We start from the raw sequence: 24,824 nt of genomic DNA, 5'->3' as shown, positions 1-24,824 counted from the left end.
GAAAGTCTTTGACGTTTCGAGCTACGCTCTTCAACAGAAAGAATACGGAGACAAGGAGAAAAACACGGAGAAAAAAAATTGAATAGTGTTCAGTACATATATATATATACATATATATATATATACATATACATATATATACATACCTATATATATGTATATGTATATATATATATATATATATATATATATATATATATATATATATATATATATATATATATATATATATATATATATATATATATATACATATATATATATATACATATATATATATATATATATATATATATATACATATATATATATATATACATATATATATATACATATATATATATACATATATATATATACATATACATATATATATATACATATACATATATATACATACCTATATATATGTATATGTATATATATGTATATGTATATATATATATATATATATATATATATATATATATATATATATATATATGTATATATATATATGTATATATATATATATATGTATATATATATATGTATATATATATGTATATATATATATGTATATATATATGTATATATATATGTAGACAGAGAGAGTGAAAGAGAGAGAAAGTGAAAGAGAGAGAAAGAGAAAGAGAGAGAGAGAGAAAGAGGGAGAGAGAGAGAAAGAGGGAGAGAGAGAGAGAGAGTGAGTGAGAGGGAGAGAGAGTGAGTGAGAGGGAGAGAGAGAGAGAGATATATATATATGTATATATATATGTATATATATATGTATATATATATATGTATATATATATGTATATATATATGTAGACAGAGAGAGTGAAAGAGAGAGAAAGTGAAAGAGAGAGAAAGAGAAAGAGAGAGAGAGAGAAAGAGGGAGAGAGAGAGAAAGAGGGAGAGAGAGAGAGAGAGAGAGAGAGAGAGTGAGTGAGAGGGAGAGAGAGAGAGAGATAGAGAGTGAGAGAGAGAGATAGAGAGTGAGAGAGAGAGAGAGAGAGATAGAGAGAGAGAGAGAGAGAGAGAGAGAGAGAGAGAGAGAGAGAGAGCTGCCATTCGGTGGTATTATCGAAATGACGATAGCTAATATATCTAATTTCCGATTTCACTCACGCTTTAGGTATGAGGTTTTGGCGGATACTGTTTTGAATGATTTACATCACATATGATATACGATAACCTCGATTGTACCCTTGATTCATTACTAAGAGGGACAATAGTTTCGTTCTCAATGTTTATTCGTGCGTGCATGTGTGTACATGTACACGTATGCATGCATACAAACATATGCATATACATAAACACATATCTACAGTGAGTCCTCGTTTTACGGAGTAATTCGTTCCTAAAAAGCTGGCCGTAAAACGAAATTCCGTGATGCGAAATATATTTTCCTATTCATTTTCATACCAACATATGGGATTGTATTCCTACGGACTCTCTCATAAAAAAATAATAATAAATCAAGCACAAGAAAACAGCAGAGTACAAACAACACGATCGTCTTTATCTGATAAATTTTTATAAAGATTTTATCCTATATTATATTGTAAATAATTAGAATATATTCAGTGCTGAATATTATTCTGTATAAGCACGTGTTACTGAGATGCAACCGGATAAATTCAAACCTCTTTCACGGATGTATAATGATGAACAGAAGTCATCGTACTATTGTTGGGTACACCGTGGTATGTTGATTTTTGTTTATTTTTATGTGTCTCGACCATACGTGTACTGATGAACAAGAGATGCAGCTTACTTCACTGTTTTGCTGTATTAATTGAGAAACCAGTGGTTTGCCGTTGAGTTAAATGTTTTTAGGAGATTGATTTTTGAAAGTCGCATTTCCTCGCTTTCGGTAAATATGTTGCTTATTTTTTGGTAGTTTTTGACTTTTTTTAGTCCCTCTAAGCGTGAGGCATTACTATATAGTTAATGCCCTGATATAAATTATATATTTATGGGGAAAAATGGATGAGTTTTTTTTCCTTATGGGGTTTTTTCACGCTGACTACCTGATAAATTCTTATAAAGATTTTATCCAATATTATATTATGTATATATATATATATGTATGTGTGTGTGTATATGTTTGTGTGTCTGTGCTTGTCCCTCTAACATCGTGTCCAACTGAGTGTCCGTCTTGACAACCGATGCTGGTGTGTTTACGTCCCCGAAACTAGCGGTACGGCAAAAATCGACCGATAGAATAAGTACTAGGCTTACAAAGAATAAGTCCTGGAGTCGATTTGCTCGATTAAAGGCGGTGCTCCAGCATGGCCACAGTCAAATGACTGAAAGAATAAAAGAATAAAGAATATTGCTTTATATACATGATCCACTTCTTTACAAAGGTTTCTCAACGTCAACTTCCGGTATTGACGTAGCAACGGCAAAATTTTCCGTTTTCATTTGCGAAACCTCTCACTTTCTATTTTAATGTTTTCAAGTTTTAATTCGCTATTCGCAAACAACTACAATAAATTACTGAAAGAAATATTTGCTAAGTTCACAAATTTCGCTTGAACCTGCACACTTCGTTAATTTCCGTAAAATTTTTTTATTCATTTACTCTTTGCGCGCCATGTTCAGTTCTATGTGTTAGTAGTCAGTCACACATGCACACCTGTGTTTTTGCATGTACGTTTGTATACGTTTATATATGTGTGTGTTTGTGTGTGTGTATGTGTGTGAGAGAGAGTGTGAGTGAAGGAGCGTGTTATCATGTATGTTGTTAGCACTCCGTCGCTTACGACGTCGAGGGTTCCAGCGGATCTGATCAACGGAACAGCCTGCTCGTGAAATTAACGTGCAAGTGGCTGAGCACTCCACAGACACGTGTACCCTTAACGTAGTTCTCGGGGATATTCAGCGTGACACAGTGTGACAAGACTGACCCTTTGAATTACAGGCACAACAGAAACAGGAATTAAGAGTGAGAGAAAGTTGTGGTGAATGAGTACAGCAGGGTTCACCACCATCCCCTGCCGGAGCCTCGTGGAGCTTTAGGTGTTTTTGCTCAATAAACACTCACAACGCCCGGTCTGGGAATCGAAACCGCGATCCTATGACCGCGAGTCCGCTGCCCTAACCACTGGGCCAATGTGCCTCCACTATCATGTATACGTACATACATAAATGCATATGCATGCATCTTTTTTGTATATGTGTGTGCGCGCGCGCGTATGTGAGAGAGAGAGCGTGATGTCCAAGTGGCATCACTCTCTCCTTCTCTCTCTCTCTCTCACACACATACACACACATACATACAAAAAAGATGTATGCACATTTATTTATGTATGTACATATACATGATAACACACCCCTTCACTCGCTCTCTCTCTCTCTCTCTCTCTCTCTCTCTCTCACACACACACACACACACCTCCATTTCATCTGATGTTTGATACTGTATGTATATGTGTCTGTTATGTGTGTGCGGCGTTCCACAGTGGCCATTTATTTCAATCATTCTTGTGAAGATATTCATGTAACTCAGTTTTTCATTCAATCCCCATTTTAATTTTCAAAAAAGTTTCCGAAGATGTAGATGATCAGTATTCTACAGTGAAGCAAAGACGAACACATGTAGCCAGAGTGAATGTTCATTTCTGCAACTCTGTTAACTCTATCAAGTATGTTTGCAAATATATAAACAAAGGTTTAGATGCTGCAACATACATTCTTATGCAGAATGGCAATCAACAGATAAATAAAAATGACGAAGTCGTGCAGTATGACAAGGGGAGATACATCAGTACCAATGAGGCATTTTGGCACCCAGCCATCATTCATCTGAGTGTCCATCTAGACTCTAGATGGACATTGAGATGTTTCACAAACTTTTCGCTCCAAATTGTAATATCGCCCACCTAGTGACCAAAAAATGCTCCATCGCCCACCTGTGTAAAAAAAAAAACAACAACCCCTGGCATCCCCGTAACGCTAAATCCCCTAGGAGATTTGACACACACACTATATCATTGACTCGTTGCCCGGTTAGCGACGTTTGGACTGAATATGCGGTTGCTTACAAATCCCTTATTGTGGATTTAGTTTTGCCATTAGTGTGAATAAAATTCTAAAGTTTAATTCTATATTATGCTGACAGATTAACTTCGGTAAACTTTCACTTTCTTTTACATTGATTTTTATTTTCTCTAAATGAACCATTGATCAGAACTACCGATACAAAAATAAGTAATGATTGTACTATAAAGGAAAAGAATACAACTTTTTAATGAGAACCATGTGTCTAGTGCGATGCAGCTAGTGCAGATACATTCGGTTTCAAACTTGTCGACTTGACTGCCAAAAACAAACCGTCAAATTAGTGATTTATATATATATATATATAAGTTGTATTTTCAACTTTGCTATTGTATATGTGTGTGTGTGTGTATAACGAATAGCTTCCTAGTTTCTTAACCAAGATTCGAAGCCGAGCTTCGATTTTTCAACCAGTTCCTTCCCTATTGTTCTCGTCTTTTGCACTTAGAAATTTATGGGGGTCAATTGTCACTCTTAGCTAAGTTCTATTGTTTAAGTTAACATTCTTGAGTTAAATAACGTTCGGGCGAAACAACAGCCTGAGGTAATTTAGTTAGAAAAAATATAAATACGGAACCCAAATTCGGTTCTACCACTTTCCTTGGGTGCTTGCCTTAAGAAGTACATCTCTTTTTTCTCTCCTTTCACTTATGGATTGTCACCGCACAATTACACAACATTCACCCTCCCTAATTATCTCAATTCTTTAGCTCTTTCTCTCTCTTTTCATCCGTTCTAGCAGTCATCAAAAGATGAATTTAACTACCTCAACTGATTTAATGAAGTGTCTAATACCAGTGGTTTTAAATACAATTTCACAGTAGTTTGTTAAGACGGTAAACGGTTGCTGACGAGAATGTAAATATAATTAAAGCTGTAATACTACCGATCTCTTGTTTTCAAACAATGATGAATTTGTATAAATATGGCCGCCGTTTAGGACTGTTTTAAATAATTTACGATTGCAGTGGACGTTAAAATAATGGATTTATTCCGTGGTAAAATTTAGTATGCGTATGTAAACATGCCTATGTGTGTATGTAGATAAACTATTACGTAACAATAACTATTTCGTTGTTTTTCAGGTTTATTGGCAAATATTAGTTATGACGTATCATTTTACATACAGATGCACAAACATACTCATATACACACACACTCGCACATACACTCACACACACACATACATTCACACTCATATATACACACATATAAACACACAAATACAAATACACATACCCTTATGCATTGAGTTCTATTTCTCTTGTTTCACCAAAGTTGTGTGTGCGTTTGAGCGCGCGTGTGTGTATGTATGTCTTTATGTGTATAGTACAGACTGTCCTCATTTAACGACCGAGTTACGTTCCAACAACCCCGTCGTTAAGCAAATTCGTCGATAAACGAATATTCATAGGGTACGTATTTTTTTTTATAGGTATAGTGTACTGTACGTACATATAAAAACAGAATACCGTATTGTATAAAGTATATGCAGTACAGGGCCAAGAATCACTAACGTAAATTGTTGAAAAATGAATAAGTAGCAATAAGATTATCACAAGGAAAACCGTAAAAGTTAGGATATGGATACTGTATTATTGTAGCTCAGACAACGTAAGTATGTTTGTGATTCCAGACCCAGTACATAAGATGCCTAATAAACTTTTCTCAGGATTATATAGAAAAGGTGAAAAGGTTTAAAGGAAATTCAAACATAATAACTTTGTTTTACTTTGGATAAAGATTACAAAAGTAACTCATTCTTGACATCAAAATGCATGAAAAATCCCGTCAGTGTTGTTTGCTGTGTTATCTTCTTTTTTTTTCGTCATAACTTTCTCGATAACATCGGAAAAGTTCAGTTGTCTGCCTTTCCACCTTGGAAACTCGCTCAAAATTTGGATCCATTGCCTCAAGTTTTATTTTGTAAAATATGTTATAACGGCTCGTAAAGTTGGTCGTAACTCCGAGTGGTCGTTAAATAGGTAGGTCGTTAAATGAGGACAGTCTGTATGTAAATAACTAGATATGTATGTATGTATGTATGTATGTATGTATGTATGTATGTATGTATGTATGTATGAATGTATGTGTATATGTGTGTGCATTTGTGCGTATGTATATAACATGCATATATGTGTATAATATATATACACACATACATATACATATTATATATATATATGTATGTGTGTGTGAGTGTTTTGTGTGACTGTGCGTGTGTGTGTGTGTGTGTGTGTGTGTCATATGTGCGCGCGCTCGTGTGCAATGAATGTAGTGTAAATCTTACTCTGTTTCTCTCACCAACACCATTTTATACATGTTGCACTACATCATGCTTATTCTTATAATCGCACAGAGAAATATAATCATACAGTCTGTCACACATATACATACACACACACACATTCGCACTCACACACGCGCGTTCACACACACATACACACACGCGTACACACTCGAAGACACACACGAAGACACACACACACACACACACACACACACACACATTAATACTCAACAGTACTGTCGTATACAACAGCCACGTAACTTTTTCAAGTTATCACGAACTTAACTTCGAATTTGACACTATCCTAAATTTATGGCAATCCGGGCATGTTAACCCAGTATCTGAATGCACAAATTTCTTGCTAATCAGCAACATTTATTTGATGCATTCTTTGTCACATAGAAGATCATTTTTTTTAAAAACCCATTTCACATACAAATAACTTCAGCTGTTTTAAATGTAGTGTCCAGCTGTCATGCTCCGTTTAGTTTGTCTTCTTAACAAGTAGAACCTGATACTAAAACTATGAGCAGGAGGCTCAAATATTCAAACCAAGAAATTTCAGGAGTCGTAGACGAGTCTCAAGATTTCGTGACGTCTTCCTGGTATAGTTCTCAGTACATTAACTGTTAGTTGTTTGTGAACATTCTATCTGCAGATATAGCTATATTCAGGTTACGAACATGTTCAAGTGTGTGAATTGTTTCTTAGTTTGGGGAAAAAACATTTTGTGAGCTTATATATTTAAGTATCCTCTTTATTTATTTATTGTTTTACAGTAGCACCAGTGTCAAAGAACTTTAGTTGATTATATCAACTCGAACACTTTATATGATTTTTATTTTATCGTTCATGCAAGGTACGAATATGCGAAGTGGCGATTGACGTGTTGAGAGATAACTCAAAACGATAATTCCAAAGGATATGTGCACACGTGAGTTTGTGTAGCTGACGACATAGGGATATACAATGCAAGTCCTAGTCGATTGTATCGTTTTTCACTTCACAATGAGGCAAACACACACACACACACACACACACACACACACACACACACACACACACACACACACACACACACACACACACACACACACACACACACACACACACATTATTCAACCAAAATACAATGTGAATTTGAATTTTTGCTAGCAATGCTTCTTTACTTCATTTTTGATTTAATTAGGCAAGATTATTCCAGGTCATTATCATTGTTAAAATTCTTTCTTTATAGGTCCAAGTTTTTGTGTCCATTGAAGTTAGTTAAAATATAGTTAAATCGCCAACTAGTCTAATTTTCTTCTGTGACGCAAAACTAATTTATTGCCAGAAAATGTGTTAAGTAGGAGAACGATGGTAAATGAGAATTAAGGGTTTTGACAATAAACGTAACTAAACAATCAATACAATCCATGAGTTGACAAGCCAATAACATCCTCACGAAGCCATTTCATTTCAGCAAGATTGTCGGTAGAGAAAACGGTTTAGAAAGAACTATGTAACTGAAGGTCAGAAAAATAAGACAACTTGATTATGGATTTGAGTAAACATCTGAGTTAAGTAGATTATCATTAAATCGTTCCTTTAAATGAATTTTTCAGCTACTTCTCTTTTACTCAAAAAACAAAGCTAGATAATGACGTCATAATCTGTTGTCACGGATAGTGACGGAATGCAGAACGCAGCTATTTCAAATATATATGCATATATTTGTTTTTAAATAAATTGGCTTCTTGCATGATAGATGTAGATTTGTGCGTGGATTTATTTGTTTTCAATGCTGAGTGATACCATTAGGAGTAACAATTCTGTTGGACAATAATAGAACCTCGACCCGTAGATAGTTAATAATGACAATATTATATTGACTATATCATTCATAATAATATATATATATATATTATGTATGATATTATAATATAATATAAAATATATTGAAGTGTAAGTTTTACTATGCTTTATATTTATTCAAGATCTCACAACAATATGCTATTAGACAGATGTAAAGAGAAATTCCTTCTATATAATTTTGCTTGAAATTAGGATCGACCATTTTAACTTATATTTTGTCTTTTATCTAAAGCCCAATTCTCGCTTGTGTGGATTTTACCTTTTATTTCTCATTTGTCGATAAAACAAGTATTGGTTTTATAACAACAACGTTGATTTAGATGATTGTACTAAATAATATTTTACTTATATGCATTAAAAACTCTCTCAGCAATTTGCTACAAACATTTGAGGCTGAAAGCCAATGTGAGAAGACGTTATTATTAGGTAAGTTTAAATATCACTCTATGGAATAAATGTCATTTTCTAATAAAAAAAAAAAAAAGAGTATCTATTATAAGAAAAGCGAAATTTCATCTGTCTGGGACCCCTGTATTTCAATCTACATTTCCTCTTCATAGACATATGCCTTTTTGGAATCAGGATGATTGCGGGGATTGAAAATGTGCCCTTTATTTGGCTCTTGAACATCCAGCGTTAGGATCTGATTTAAAAGCATTTGGGTTGCTATTTCTAGCAGGTAAGGCTTGGTTGATTCACGCCATCTTGATTGGCGTTTGTCAAATGATGTCAGAGATCAAAGGGGAGATAAATGACATTCGCTTTGTTACTTCTACGTCGAGATAAGAACTTTGGGACAGCTTATACTTGTAACATTTTCATATTCGAAAAATACTTACAATAGTAAGCTACCAATTTAATATGAAGAATCTTTATTAGAAATCTAACTTTGGAACCCTCCTCAGTAAAGGATTAAATAGAACTCAACCTTTTCTCACATTTATATATATATATGGTAACAGGAGTGGTGGTCCTTTGTGTAGTTGTGTGTCTCTTCACACGAGGGAGTACCGATGAGAAACAGGAATTTTGCAATATTATTTTATTCACTTAGTTTTACATGTTGACACTTTCATCGCTTTCAAATATTCTCCATCTGAAGCAATGCATTGGTCCAGACACATTATCCACTGTCGGAAGCAGTGCTGGAACTCTTGTGACATGATGCTTTTTTTCGCCTCTGTCGCTTTTTTCTTCACCTCTTCCACATCTGCAAATTCCGTAGTAATAGCTTTCGTCACCAGTGATGACCTTCGAAAAAAGGTCCGGATCAACTTCCAACTGTTCTTTCAGTTCGCGACACGCATTCAGTTGTAACTGCTTTTGATCTTCCATGAGCAAGCGAGACAAAAATTTTGCTGCAACTCTTTTCATTCGCTAAAAATTAGGAAGAGCTTCAGGACAAACCAATCATATCAACAGGCTCGTCAATTGTCCGGCGGTGGTCCTCCAAAATCATTTCATGAATTTTTATGATGTTTTTATTCGTTCAGGAGGTCTACGGTCACCCTGAACGAAGTTGGTCCTCAAGCGACAAGTGATCATTTCTAAAGCGTGAAAACTACTTGTAAACTTGTCTTTTTGCTTATGGCAGCGGCCTTGTAAACTGTTTGAAGCATGTCAACTGTTTCGGCCGCCGTTTTCCCAAGCAGAAAACAGAATCTCACGGTAGGTCTTTCGTTTCAGCCATCGCAAAAATTCTCCCGAGAATTTTGCACTAGCAGAAAGCCGACAGGATTATCCAGAGGTGATGGAAACAGACCAGATGGTCTTAACCCTTTATCTCTGGGTAAAGAGGTAGGTGCTTCATCTGGGACGCCACAATCTGTGACTTCTTTGTTCCCTCCCATGGAAGCTACGGTAAATGGGAGGGTCACCGCTTCCGTAGCTGAACGGAACAGAATCCCTAAGTATCAGGACCTGTCAGTGAACTATTTCTTCCAGCCTGTGGCGCTTGAAACGTCTGAAGTGGGTGCGTCGCTAACGGTGAAGTTCTTGTCATCGTTGGCGGCTCACCTTACTGAGGTGGCAGGTGATACCCGTGAGAGTGCTTGGGTGTTTCAATGCCTTAGCCTCGCCATCGCCTGTGACAATGATGCGAGTGTGTTGGCCTGCTTCAGTAGGTTCCGTTGGACCTTGCGGTGTGCGACCAATAGAGGCGCTTGGTGTCGCATTGATGTTTTCTTCTTTTTTTCCTTTTGTTGTTGTTTTTCTTTTGTAAATCATATTCCTATTCACTGAATTATTGCAAAATGTAACAAATAGAATTCATTTTGACAAGATAATTGTTTCTCTATCTCTCTCTCTGTCTCTGTCTCTGTCTCTGTCTCTCTCTCTCTCTCTCTCTCTCTCTCTCTATATATATATATATATATATATATATATGTATATATATATATATATATATATATATATATATATATAAGAGAGTATTGTAGTTCGCTTGAGGCATCGTGTATTGTTTGTAAAGAATAAAAGGTTTAGAAAGGTATAACAATGCACTATAGAACAAAAAATGGTCTATATACCTGTTGTAACTTGGTTATCTATAGTCCGATGATATTTCGGAATTAGAATTCCTTCTTCAGGTCTTATTTGCTGAAGTCTCTGCTATAAACTGTTTTCCAACGGTTTTCCTTTTTTCGGAATATACCTTTCTAAACCTTTTATCTTTATATATATATATATATATATATATATATATATATATATATATATATATATATATACCTATTTTCTATTGTCTTTTTTACCATTATATTATTTCTTAATAATTACAATTATTTACTCCCTAGATATAATTATAGATGATGTGTTCATACAGTTTACTTTTGAATTGTTAGTCGTGGTAAGAAGCTTGCTGCCCAACCACATAGTTCCAGGTTCAGTCCCACTGCGCGGCACCTTGGGCAAGTACCTTCTGCCATAGCGTTGGGCCGACCAAAGCCTTGAGATTTGATTTAGTAGACGGAAACTGAAAGAAGTCCTTCGTATATGTGTGCGCGTGTGTGTGTGTGTGTGTGTGTGTGTGTGTGTGTGTGTGTGTTTGTATGTGTTTGTCCCCCCCATCATCGCTTGGCAACCAGTGTTGGTGTGTTTACGTCCCCGTAACTTAGCGATTCGACTTTATAGTCTGATAGAATAAGTACTCCGTTTAAAAATATGTCCTGGGGTTGAATTGTTCGACAAAAACACTCCACGGCAGTGCTCTAGCATGGCCGCAGTCAAACGGCTGAAATAAGTGAAAGAGTAAAAGAATACATGTTATATATTTACTTGTAAAATAATGGTGCAGCATAAGCGAGTGTGTATCTTATACGGCAGCAAATACAATATGCTAATGTATACGATATATGCATTACAGGTCTTGGCATCTGCGAAAGAGAAATGCGGGTTCACAAGATACTGTGAGCCAGATGTGACCCGCAGGCTGTAGTTTGGGCAACCCTATTATAAAAAAAGCAAACTTTATCATCAGAGATCTACGGCCTCGTCACTTTTCTTCTACTCCATTGTATGTGTGTGCCTGATATGTATTGGAGTAAAGGATGATATATAAAGAAATACTTCGACACTTAATGTTTGTGGGATGAATAAAATTACTTCCTATTTTAATATTTTCCCTTCTGTTTTCAGTGGGTGCTACCATAATCTTGAGGTCTTAGTGAAAAGAAAGCAGTTGTAATTTGCGTCTGGGTGACAGAAAAAGAATCCATTGGATTCTTCGTTAATTTTTTAGAAACTTGGAATTTGGCTTTTCCTGGAGCGACATTTTTGAGAATGAAGAAAAGCGGTATGAAAACATTTAATGCAGCAGGAAAGAAAAACCTCCTAAAACACAATACAAAATAAGCAAAAATATAAAGAAAATATAAAGAAAGATATTCATATACTCATAGAAAGACATACACAAAAAGACAAGCGAGTGGATAAAAAGGAAGAAAAAGAATTTGGAAAACAAGTAACCATAAAATATATAAACTGGAGAAGAAAGGAAAGTAAAAAAGAGAAACAGAACCAAGAAAGAGAATAATAAAAGAACTCAAAGAATACAGCAGACAACATTTCTCAGAGAGTGTACAAGACATGGTGGGGAAGAAAACATTTAAGATGGTGCACCTAATGGCAACCTTTTCCGGAATGCTCCTTATATCTCTTGTCTCAGGTAGTTTTGTTGGTGAATTATTTTTCTATATGCGTGTGCATGTGGTGTGTGTGTGTCTATGAATATATATATGTGTGTGTGTGTGTGTGTGTGTGTGTGTGTGTGTGTGTGTGTGTGTGTGTGTGTGTGTGTGTGTGTGAGTGTGTGTGTGTATATCGTTGACCAGTGACTATTCATTTTTTTTCTCCGTGTTTTCTCCTTGTTTTCTCCGTATTCTTTCTGTTGAAGAGCGTAGCTCGAAACGTTAAAGACTTTCCGTATTCCTGAGCGTCATACTAATACATCCTTTTGTTGTTTATACCACCTGTCCTCGTCTGTTGTTGTTTTTTTTTTCGTACATTCTCCCATATATATATATATATATATATATATATATATATATATATATATATATATATATATATATAGCACGAACGGACCCGTATATATATATATATATATATATAGGGCGCAAGCGTGGCTGTATTGTAAGATGTTTGCTTCTCAACCACGTGGTTCTGGGTTCAGTCCCACTGCGTGGCACCTTGTGCAAGTGTCTTCTACTGTAGCCTCGGGCCGACCAAAACTTAGTGAGTGGATTTGGTAGGCGGAAACTGAAAGAAGCCCATCGTGTGTGTGTGTGTGTGTGTGTGTGTGTGTGTGTGTGTGTGTGTATGAGTGTGTGAGAGGGGCTGTGTGTGTTTGTGTGTGTGTGGATTGCCTATTTTTTATTGTTTGGATTTCAGGCCATTATTGGAGGTTAACTTCATTGGGACGTCTGCAGTGTGATTGATCTCATGTCTCTTCTTGAGTGCGTATGTGTTTTGTTTTATCGTATTTTTAATGATGCACTGAAGACAAATTCTCGGTCCATTTGTGCATGATCTACAGTCTATTTTTTTTCATATTTATGTTTGCAGTTGATTTTTGTTTTTTGTTTTTGAGCTTTATATACATTTAGACAGGGACGTTTATACCTTGCTCAGATATTTCAGAAGGTGTGCGTGTGTTGAATATACAAGCTTTTGAGGGTTCTGCTGATAGTGTGATATAGTATTTCATGTTTGTCTTTCTCGCAATACTATTGCTTTCATTGTCGGTTTTGCACAGTGATATCTATAATAAAGATATAATTTTCTCTGTACGTATTTATATATATATATATATATATATATATATATATATATATATACCCATCTGATAGGGGTACACCAGGGACATGCATCACAACCATATGTGCGGGACATGGATATAGGATCTTTTCCTTTTCATGGGCAGCTCGATTAATTAAATTTCTTTAACTAAACACTTTCAAACTCCATATACTGGTAGAATGTATCATATAGAACATCTTTTGCTCTTAGCGTTGTTGAGAAAAATTTCTATTTTCGAAGTTATTTCGTGTTAAAGTTGTCCGTATTTCGGTAATTTCAACCAATCCATGACGTGTCTTATTATTATTATTATTATTATTATTATCATTATTATTATTATTATTATTATTATTATTATTATTATTATTATTATTATTATTATCATTATTATTTTTATTATAATTAATTAATCGAGTTGCCCATGAAAAGGAAAACATCCTATATATATATGCAGATTCAGCACAATTTTGTCAGTGAACAGGTCGCGGTCTCAAAGCGACGAAAATATTTTGACAAATTAAATTTAAATGTTGAAGTGAATCTGACGGCTTTTGTGTGCTATTTTAAATGGCTTATAAACACCTTCCACGCTGCAATTGTATATATATATATATATATATATATATATATATTCCTCAGTTTGGGTCAGCCCCTTCCCATTTTCCTATCGAATAATGTCTCGCATCCTGTCTTTTCTATTGCTTCTTATCTTCTTTTCTTTTCCAAATCATCACTTCATTCCCTCTTTCCTCATAATCTCTCTTCCATTTACCTTATGCTTGTTCTTATTGCTTCTCTTCACTCCCCCCCCCACTTCATGCCTGTACCATTCTTTCAATGTTCCAGAAATAACTCTAACCAAAGTAACATTAATTTTCTAGGTTTTCCATATTTTCTCAACCATTCAGCGATACAGAGGAGTAAAGAACTTAGAGATCCTTTCATGTCAACTAGACTCAACTGTAAGTCAAATTCATTATCATAAAGAGAAATATATAATGCAGGAGTGGCTGTGTGGTAAGTAGCTTGCTTACCAACCACATGGTTCCGGGTTCAGTCCCACTGCGTGGCATCTTGGGCAAGTGTCTTCTACTATAGCTTCAGGTTGACCAAAGCCTTGTTAGTGGATTTGGTAGACGGAAACTGAAAGAAGCCCGTCGTATATATATGTATATATATATATATATATGTGCGTGTTTGTGTGTCTGTGTTTGTCCCCTTAGCATTGCTTGACAACCAATGCTGGTGTGTTTATGTCCACGTCACTTAGCGGTTCGGCAAAAGAGAGCGATAGAATAAGTACTAGGCTTACAAAGAGTAAGTCCCGGGGTCGATTTGCTCGACTAAAGGCGGTGCTCCAGCATGGCCGCAGTCAAATGACTGAAACAAGTAAAAAAAAAAGACCATTATTTATACTTTTTCTTGTGTGTGTGTGTGTGTGTGTGTGTGTGTACATGTATGTATGCATGTATGTGTGTATGTATGTGCATGTATATGTATATACACATACTTATAAAGTTGCGTTTTCTATGTTTAAAGAACATTAAAGTTATGGGTGCGAAGTACGCCCGTGTGTCTGTGCGCGCGTGTGTGTGTGCGTGTGTGTGTGTGTGTGTGTGCGTGCGTGTGTGTGTGTGTGTGTGTGTGTGTGTGTGTGTGTGTGTGTGTGTGTGTGTGTGTGTGTGTGTGTGTGTGTATAATTGCAAGGTGAATGGAAATTATTTTAGTTATTTAGTTACTAGTTTTACCGTGCTGTAGATGCAAATGGCTGTCACATCTTTCCAAGTTAAAATTTGCTTTTAATTTTTGCAGGGTGGAGCTATCACGTAGGTAAGTGGAATGCTTTATTCCTGCTGTTCCTAGTGATTACTTGGTGGATGCCTAACCCCTTCTGTGCATGTATGTGTGTGCGTGTATATGCGTGTGCGTAAGTGTCTTATTGATTAGTAGAGGCCTCTGGCAGCACACGGCCCTTGCCAAGTCTCCGAGATTGGTGAGTTCGATACAGTTATGTGGTATGAAATTCTATAGACCAGTGAATGCAAAAAGATCGTATTACGGATACGAAAAAAATTACGAGAATGTCGGGTTCTGAATAAAAATGAAAAGTTGTATTGTAAATAAACAAATGGCAGGTATAAAACGTATTAACGCATACGAAGTTTACAACCGGACAGGAGACAGACACAGAAGGTTCCTAATTCTTCATTAGTTATCAACCAGATGATAAAGTCTCGTGATGAGATTAAGGTCCGCCCCTTCTCAATCCGACACGAGAACCTTCACTCAGTTTTCCCTATCCTTGCATTTTGGGATGAACGGAAACTGTTCTATTGGCGTTAGAAAGGGAAAAGAGAAACGATGTCCAACAAGTCTGTATCTGGGTGGGACTTTGACAACTAGGTGTGAATGTCATTTTCTCTAAAAGCATGACAATTACATTACCAAATCCACTCACAACATTTAAATATTTTGGTTGTGTACTACGGACATATCTTTTATCTTTTACTTTTTTCATTATTAGACTGCGGACATGCTGGGGCGCCACATCGGAGAATGCATTTATGTATGAATATGTGTATGTACGTCTGTATCTGTGTGTGTACGTGTGTACGTGTGTGTGTGTGTGTGTGTGTGTGTGTGCGTGCGTGCGTGCGTGCGTGTATTACATGTGCTTTACGTTTGTTTTTTTTTTGTTTTTTTCGGATCTTTAGGGTTTCGTTAAGAAAACAAGCGTTGGCCGTCAAATCATAAAGATCCTTTTTTTCTCCTTTGCAGACAACAAAGACTGGGAAAACGAATATCCTTCGTGCGGTGGCAGAAGACAGTCGCCAATAAGTATTTATCTTAAAGACACCAGATACGTGAAACACCGTGAACTGGTTTTCTCGGGATACTCGAACACAGCGTCTAATTTAACAATGACTAACACGGGACACACAGGTGATAATTTAGTCGTTGTCGCCATCGTCGTCATGGACGACGTTATGGTCGTTGTTGTTTTTGTTGTTGTTGTTGTTGTTGTTGTTGGAAGCAATGGCTCCGGATCAGCCCTGTTCGAGTAAATTTTCGAGTACAGAAAATTAATTTGTGACCTCTAGTATACCTAGAACCTACTATATTATACAATGTGTCCTATTTGAGGCAGATTTGGCTGCTATTTCCAAAGTGGTCGTACACACACACTCACACACACACACACACACGCACGCACGCAAACACTGGAATAGAGACGTGTGTATGCGCAAAGACAGACCATTATGGTCCTTTGACTATTCATTTTGTTGTATTTGTTGCTGTTGCGGTCGTTCTGTTGACATTATTATCATTATTATTACGCGGCGAGATGGCAGAATCGTTAGCGTGCTGGACGTTAATGCTCAGCAGTATTTCGTCTGCTACTACGTTCTGAGTTCAAATTCCGCCGAGGTCGACTTTGTTTTTCATCTTTTCGAAGTCGATTAAATAAGTACCAGTTACGCACTGGTGTCGATGTAATCGACTTAATCTTGTCCCCAAATTTGAGGCCTTGTGCCTCCTGTAGAAAGGATTGTTGTTGTTGTTGTTGTTGTTGTCGTTGTCTTTGCTGGTATTGTAATTATTATTATCAAAGGCGGCGAGCAACCACAATAGATCATTCACATCGTATCTAGATCTAGTATTTGGTAGGGCAACAGATAATGACAGCATAGATTGTCCACAACTTGTAATCTGCACAGTCGATTTAGATAGGCTCCGTTGACAGGTACTCGGCAACTGGAAGTTGAACACATCCTTTCCGGCACGCAAGGACTACAGAGACCGGATTAGCGAATTAGCTAAGCGGCAGTTGACGGTGGGGGGGGGGGGGGGAGACACAATCGTCAACAACCGGTTTGTCGCCATGAAGAGGACGATTAGAGTAGAATCAATAGCGTTTAGCAAAGAGTCTGCAATAGAAAGAAATCGATTAGAAGGAGAGCTAGTTGGCAAACTTGGAGAAATGATTAGTAAAGACATTGCAACCGATGTGCTAGCGACGAGAACAGCCCTTGACTATTTCTTTGAGGCGAAACACGAAGGTTGCGTTGCGTTGTCGGAGCTAAAACTCGTGCGTTCTAACATGAAGGAATTAAAACCGTCCTATGGGCCCGAATGGTGGAGATGCGACTTGGCAACAAAACTACGATCGGGTCTTTGATGGATCGGGACCGGCGAGTGCTACTCGGTTCCGAGCAGATGTGTGTGACATTCCAGCAGTACTTCGCGTGACTGTTTGGAGAAAGTGATGGGCCGAAAACGGTAACGGGCTTTAGTTCGTACATGGATAGATATTGCTTAGTAGTGTTCTTAGATTGTCCATAGATGTTCTCTGTCCTTGGAGGATCGCATCACTATCATTCTTTTTTCCTATTGTTTTGTTGATATTGTATTCAATGTAAGGGTAGCGAGCTGGCAGAATCGTTAGCATACTGGGCAAAATACTTAGCGGCATTTCGCCCGTCTTTACGTTCTGAGTTCAAATTCCGCCGAGGTCTGACTTTGCCTTTCATCCACCCTGGGTCAATAGAATAAGTACCAGTTGAGTAATAGGTGGGAGTGGGGGGGGGGGTCGATTTAACCGACCTATCCCATCCCTGAACTTTTAGGCCTTATGCCAAAATTTGAAATCAATATTGAGTACAATGTATACTTGTATTTATTTCGTAAATCGTATCCGTTCTATGTAAGTTCCCACACTTTATGTCCGTCTTTGTGTTGTCCCCCTCACTTGCCGTCCTGTCCTGGTAGGAAATAAAAGAAATCATCATTATCTTCATCATTATTACTATTATTGTTATTGTTGTTGTTTTTGCTGTTATTGTTTCAGTTGTTGTTGCTGTTGCTACCGCTATTATTGCTCCTCATACTAATACTCAACACAACCACCAAAAATCATTGCATCGCATCGCCATTGCAACATGCCTCATACAACACTGCATTCACGATGACTCAGCACATATGAAAACGCATCCATCCATCAAAATCTGAAGTTTTCGACCTATTGTTATTGCAGTGACGTTGAAACTGCAGAAAGGTTTGCATTTGCAAGGTGGAGGACTGACCGAAATGTATATTGCACATAAAATGGCTTTCCACTGGGGATCCGTAGATATTATAGGATCAGAACATTTGCTTGAAGGACGGCGATACCCAATGGAGGTAGGTGTAACTTATATTTGTTGGTGATGTGAGTATATAACTGTATGTTTGTAAAGTGCACACACGCGACCGTATACCCGCACACACACGCACACATATATACATACATGTATTAGCGACAGAGGCAGTATTAATACCGAGAGGTAATATTTATCCCCACTTAAACATAGATGTTCTGTTAGAACAAAGTATACTGCAGTGTGGAGGCGCAATAGCCCAGTGGTTAGGGCAGCGGACTCGCGGTCATAGGATCGTGGTTTCGATTCCCCGACCGGGCGTTGTGAGTGTTTATTGAGCGAAAACACCTAAAAGCTCCACGAGGCTCCGGCAATGGATGGTGGCAAACCCTGCTGTACTCTTTCACCACAACTTTCTCTCACTCTTACTTCCTGTTTTTGTTGCGCCTGTAATTCAAAGGGTCAGCCTTGTCACACTGTGTCACGCTGAATATCCCCGAGAACTACGTTAAGGGTACACGTGTCTGTGGAGTGCTCAGCCACTTGCACGTTAATTTCACGAGCAGGCTGTTCCGTTGATCGGATCAACTGGAACCCTCGACGTCGTAAGCGACGGAGTGCCAACAACAACAACAACAACATACTGCAGTAGATACTATGAGAGAAACTCTCATAATGGCTTTTGATGCAGAATGCACCCTTGTTTTATATCGCTAGTGGTGATATAAATCCCCGCCACATTCAGCACCGAGACCACCAGCTCACGTGATTTCGATCTTTCTTTGCTGTTCAGCTGGATCAAGAGTTAGGGGCGCCGAGACATTGTCTTTGTTTGCGGCTAAATAGGCAGCTTGAACAATTAGTGAAAGCATGGCTGTAACGCTACCCAGCCGCACTCGATTGCGAGTGACGCGTGGTGGTACTTTGGCTGTACTTTGGCTGTACTTTGGATGCTCAGCTTTTTTGCAACAGTGCGCTGTAACTACGTTGTTAAATTTTTACTACTAAATCAGCTGATCCAATAACATTTAAATATTTTGGTCGTGTACTACGGACATAACATCTTTTATTTTTTATCTTTTACTTATTTCAGTCATTAGGCTGCGGTCATGCTGGGGCACCACATCGGAGAATTTTTAGTCGAAGCAGTCGAGCCCAGTATTTATTATTTTAAGCCTGGTAATTATTCTATCGGTCTCTGATGCCGATCAGCAAAGTTACAGTGACGTAAACACACCTGCACAGGTTGTCAAGCTGTGATAGGGGACAAACACAGGCACAAAGACACACACACACACACACACACACACACACACACACACACACACACACACACACACACACACACACAGATACAGATACAGACATACATACATACACATATTCATACATAAATGCATTCTCCGATGTTGTGCCCCAGCATGTCCGCAGTCTAATAATGAAACAAGTAAAAGATAAAAGATATGTCCGTAGTACACGACCAAAATATTTAAATGTTGTGAGTGGATTTGGTAGACGGAAACTGAAAGAAGCCCGTCGTATATATAGATATATGTATGTGCGTGTGTGTGTGTGTGTGTGTGTGTGTGTGAGTATTTGTGTGTGTGTGTGTATTTGTATATCTGTGTTTCTCCCCCACTATTGCTTGACAACCGATGTTGGTGTGTTTACGTCCCCGTAAATTAGCGGTTCGGCAAAAGAAACCGATAGAATAAGTAGTAGGCTTACAAAGAATAAGTCCTGGGGTCGATTTGTTCCAGCAGGGCCACAGTCACATGACTGAAATATGTAAATGAATAAAAGAATAAAAGGATATGTATGTATGTGTGTATGTATGTATGTATGTATGTATGTAAGTATTATCAAGAGTGGCTGTGTGGTAAGAAGTTTGCTTCCCAACCATAGGGTTCCGGGCTCAGTCCCACTGAGTGGCACCTTGGGCTAGTGTATATATGTATGTATATATATATATGTGTGTGTGTTTGTACCCGCATCACCATTTGACAGCCGGTGCTGGTGTGTTTACGTCCCCGTAACTTAGTGGTTCGGTAAAAGAGACCGATAGAATAAGTACCAGGTTTAAAAAACAAGTACTGGGTTGGATTCATTCGACTAAAAATTCAAGGGGTGCCCCAGTATGGCCGCAGTCTCATGACTGAAACAGGTAAGGGATAAAAGATAATAGATACACACACGCGCACGCACACATATATATGCGACGGGCTTCTTTCAGATTCCGTCTACCAAATCGACTCACAAGGCTTTGGTCGTTCCGAGGCAATAGTAGAAAACACTCAGTCAAGATGCCACGCAGTGGGACTGAACCTGGAACCATGTGATTGGGAAGCAAGCTTCTTTCCATATAGCCACGCCTGATAAGAACGTCTCGAGAAAGGATTGCCAGGCTGGTTTTAAGGGCAGAAGCTCAGTTAGTCTTGCTTGCGGATACAATCTGATCGTTTGGAGACGGTGGTTTTTCTGACAGGACCCGATGGAAGACTAGCTTAAGGGCTCTGCCCCTCCAACAGCACGACTGTCTCAGGATTAAGTGTGCAAAGAAGATAATAACGATGATACCAGCACGACTGTAATGCAAAATCCTTCCAATGTATCCACAGCTGATTCTATTTAAAAGAAAAAATTGTAACCATTGATTCACTAACTGAATTCCTCCTTATTTGGCCATCATTCCTTCTCTATTTAGGTTCAAATTTACCATTATTCTTATAAATTTACTTCTGAGCAATTGGCCTGGAAAAAAGGACACAGCCTTGTAGTAGTTGCTTACTTCGTCCAGGTAAGAATTCTTTCTTTTTGCATTTCTCTCTCTCTCTCTCTCTCTCTCACACACTCCCCCTCTCCCACTCCCCTCTCTCTTCACTATTCTCTCACTCCACATACATACATACTCATGTACACATACATACATACATACATACATACATACATGCATACATACATATACACATACATACACATACACAAACACTTACCTCTATGTGTGTGTGTGTGTGTGTGTGTGTGTGTGTGTGTGTGTTTATATTCATACATATAAAAAAATCTAAGAATAAGTTCATGATACAGTCTCATTATTTTGAAAATTTTCTCTAAAAATTAAAAATGATCTGAAATATAACTTCAAACAGATTAACATAAACCAGATGGAAAATCTTCGTATCTTCCATAAGATAGGTGTTAATCTGATATTTTTAAAACCGTCATCATCATCATCATCATCATCATCATCGTTTAACGTCCGTCTTCCATGCATGCATGGGTAGGACGTTTGACAGGAGCCGACCAGGTAGAAAAACTATCCTAGGCTAATGTGTCTGTTTTGGCGGGTTTTTACGACTGGATGCCCTTCCGAACATCAACCACTCTGCAGAGTGGACTCGGTGCTTTTCACATAGCACTAGCACAGGTGAGGTTAGTTTTAGCGTGATCTTTACAGCTAGATGCCTTTTCAAACGCCAACCACGTTACAGTGTGGACTGGATGCTTTTAACCTGGCACTAGCATTGGCATGGTAACCAAGTAACTCGCAAGACAAGGAATAATGAGAGGGACAAAGGCATTTGTGTCAGAGGATGAAAGTTAGAGTATGACAAAGAGACAAAAAGACAGAAGCAGGTGTCTTGCCACAACAAAGGTGGTATTAGAGGTGGTCTGGTATCAGATGATGAAAGGTTAGAGTGTAACAGAAATAGAGAGGCAGAAATGGGTGTCTTGCTATAGAGAAGACACATGGTTACCCAGTAAGAGAGAGAGAGAGAGAGAGAGAGAGAGAGAGAGAGAGAGAGAGAGAGGAGAGATAGAGTGTGAGAGAGGAGTACAAGAAAGAGGCCAGAAACAAGTGTGTTGATGTAAAGGAGATACTTGGTTACCTAGTCAGAGGAAAAACAAGAGAAAGAGAGAGAGAGAGAGAGAGAGAGAGTAAGAAACAACAAAAGTGTAAGAGAGAGAGCACACACACACACACACACACACACACACACACACAGAGGTAATATAACGTCTGATGATGTAAAGTAATAGGTCCATACGATTAGTGCTCAGGTTACCTTGTTGCCTAAAACTCCAACTTGAACTGCAACTAAAATTAGGGATATTAACTTCCTCTACACTTACACTTGTAGTAGACCAAAGCTCGCTACTAATGCTCTATTTCATTCTTCCTCTGATGATGGAGTAGATGACTGCCTTAATGTCGCTTTCGGATCGTTTGCAGGGAAATGCACCATCTGCGCATCTGTTCTTGAAATAAGGTGTAAAATATTGTCTGCATATAGTCTTACTTCCGTCCTCCTTATGATGAACACCCATACTTAGATATATAAATGCTATAATCTAACCTGATACCAACTGCTTGTCTGTTATATATATATATATATATATATATATATATATATATATATATATATATATATATATATATATATATATATATATATATATATATATATATATATATATATACAAAAAGAAGAGGAATGACCGGCAAAAGTGGACTCCTATATGCTAGAAATAGATGCCGAATCATCTAACCACGAAAAATATGTTCTCAGTAAAAATTTAGCGACACAACAGACTGTAAAAGGGCAAGACACATGAAAAAATACTAAATAAATAAAAAAACGATTAACCTACGTACCATGGTTTCACCTGTTAAAATTTACATAAGTAAATATCTGCAGGATCATCAGCGTAGTCTGTAGATTTATAAAATATAATTTCCAGAACTAGACACAAGACGTCCACCCGAAAGGGAGCACGTGTAGAGTTCTACAAATTACATTTAGTGTATCCTTTCAAATGTCTTCAATCTGGCGCGCTAAGTCCGGAAATAACTCTGCAGTTAATAAATTTTTGCAGCTAATTTACCAGTTTGAGAACATCATTATTTAAAATTTATTAATGAGGGTAGAAATTGATATTAATCAATTAAAACCAGTGGTCTAGCATATTAAAAAAATCCGAAGATTAAAATTATATTACATACAAAAAATAAGAGGAATGACCAGCAAAAGTGGACTCCTATGTGTCTTGCCCATTTACAATCTTTTGTGTCGCTAAATTTTTACTGAGAACATATTTTTCGTGGTTAGATGATTCGGCATCTATTTCTAGCATATGTATGACGCATGTGTACGAACTGCCATACTACATGGCAGTGAAACATGGGCCGTGACTGCTGAGGACATGCGTAAGCTCGCAAGGAATGAAGCCAGTATGCTCCGGTGGATGTGTAATGTCAGTGTGCATACTCGACAGAGTGTAAATACCTTGAGAGAAAAGTTGGACCTAAGAAGCATCAGATGTGGTGTGCAAGAGAGATGACTGCACTGGTATGGTCATGTGGCGAGAATGGATGAGGATAGATGTGTGAAAAAGTGTCACAGCCTAGCGGTTGAGGGAACCTGTGGAAGAGGTAGACCCAGGAAGACCTGGGATGAGGTGGTGAGGCACGACCTTCGAACATTAGGCCTCACTGAGGCAATGACTAGTGACCGAGACCTTTGGAAATATGCTGTGCGTGAGAAGACCCGGCAAGCCAAGTGAGATCATAACCCGTGGCCTACGGATGGGTGCATGGGTGGATAGATGGATGGATGGACGGATGGATAGTTGAATGGATGGTTGGACAAAAGGCCGAACGGATTGCCCTGGGTCAACATCATAATAAAAGCTACTTGTAGTATTCTCTTTTAGTCACTTTTGCCACAAGATCCAAATACAATAAAACTTTACTTCATATCAGTTTTATACTTTTCATTGTACTTTTAGTTGTTTCTTTTAAACTTTTCTTTTCATTTTTTTTTTCTAATTTTCAGACTGGCGTCATTGAAAATAGTGCATTTCATGAAATAATCAATAACTTGAGAATGATAAATTTTAAAGGTATATCGTAATTTTTAAGTATCTACTCCGAGTAACTATAGTGGGCTACACTAAAAAACAGATAGCGAGTTTTAGAGTGGTTTTCTTCTGCGAGAAGAAAACACGGTTCCTTGCCGCTTCAGGAATAAAGGGTCAGCTTTCTCTTACCTCCGCTATAGCAACTACGAAGATTTTTAGAGAAATTTATTTTTCATAACGAATACAAGCATCTCAAACGGGGTTCCTCCAAAGAGTCTCTGGAGTAACATTACTTGACAGTGTTCGAAGCTTGGAGGTCAGAGAGTCTCTCTAGG

General features: G+C 37.7%; 1 protein-coding gene across 8 annotated transcripts in view; it reads left to right on the top strand.

Annotated features, from left to right (window-relative positions):
* Positions 1-24,824, top strand: part of LOC106880927 (carbonic anhydrase 6) — a 58,927-nt gene that overhangs the window by 29,729 nt on the left and 4,374 nt on the right. For 3 of the 8 annotated variants that reach the window (XM_089359544.1, XM_089359540.1, XM_089359541.1), the window contains 7 exons: positions 11,831-12,359; positions 14,374-14,454; positions 15,305-15,322; positions 16,271-16,435; positions 18,528-18,673; positions 21,335-21,427; positions 24,465-24,531. In XM_089359544.1, the coding sequence (XP_089215670.1) occupies positions 12,281-12,359; positions 14,374-14,454; positions 15,305-15,322; positions 16,271-16,435; positions 18,528-18,673; positions 21,335-21,427; positions 24,465-24,531 (649 nt within the window). In that variant the 5' untranslated portion in view covers positions 11,831-12,280. Of the gene's footprint in view, positions 1-5,318; positions 5,466-8,031; positions 8,621-11,830; positions 12,360-14,373; positions 14,455-15,304; positions 15,323-16,270; positions 16,436-18,527; positions 18,674-21,334; positions 21,428-24,464; positions 24,532-24,824 lie in introns of those variants that run through there. The other 5 variants (XM_089359543.1, XM_089359547.1, XM_089359545.1 and 2 more) reach the window with 5 other exon arrangements.

This window comes from Octopus bimaculoides, chromosome 11, assembly GCF_046866305.1.
Source record: "Octopus bimaculoides isolate indiv1 chromosome 11, ASM4686630v1, whole genome shotgun sequence".
Taxonomy (NCBI): domain Eukaryota; kingdom Metazoa; phylum Mollusca; class Cephalopoda; order Octopoda; family Octopodidae; genus Octopus; species Octopus bimaculoides.
The sequence above is the reverse complement of the archived record's forward strand: the minus strand, read 5'-3'. Positions and strand labels throughout refer to the sequence as shown.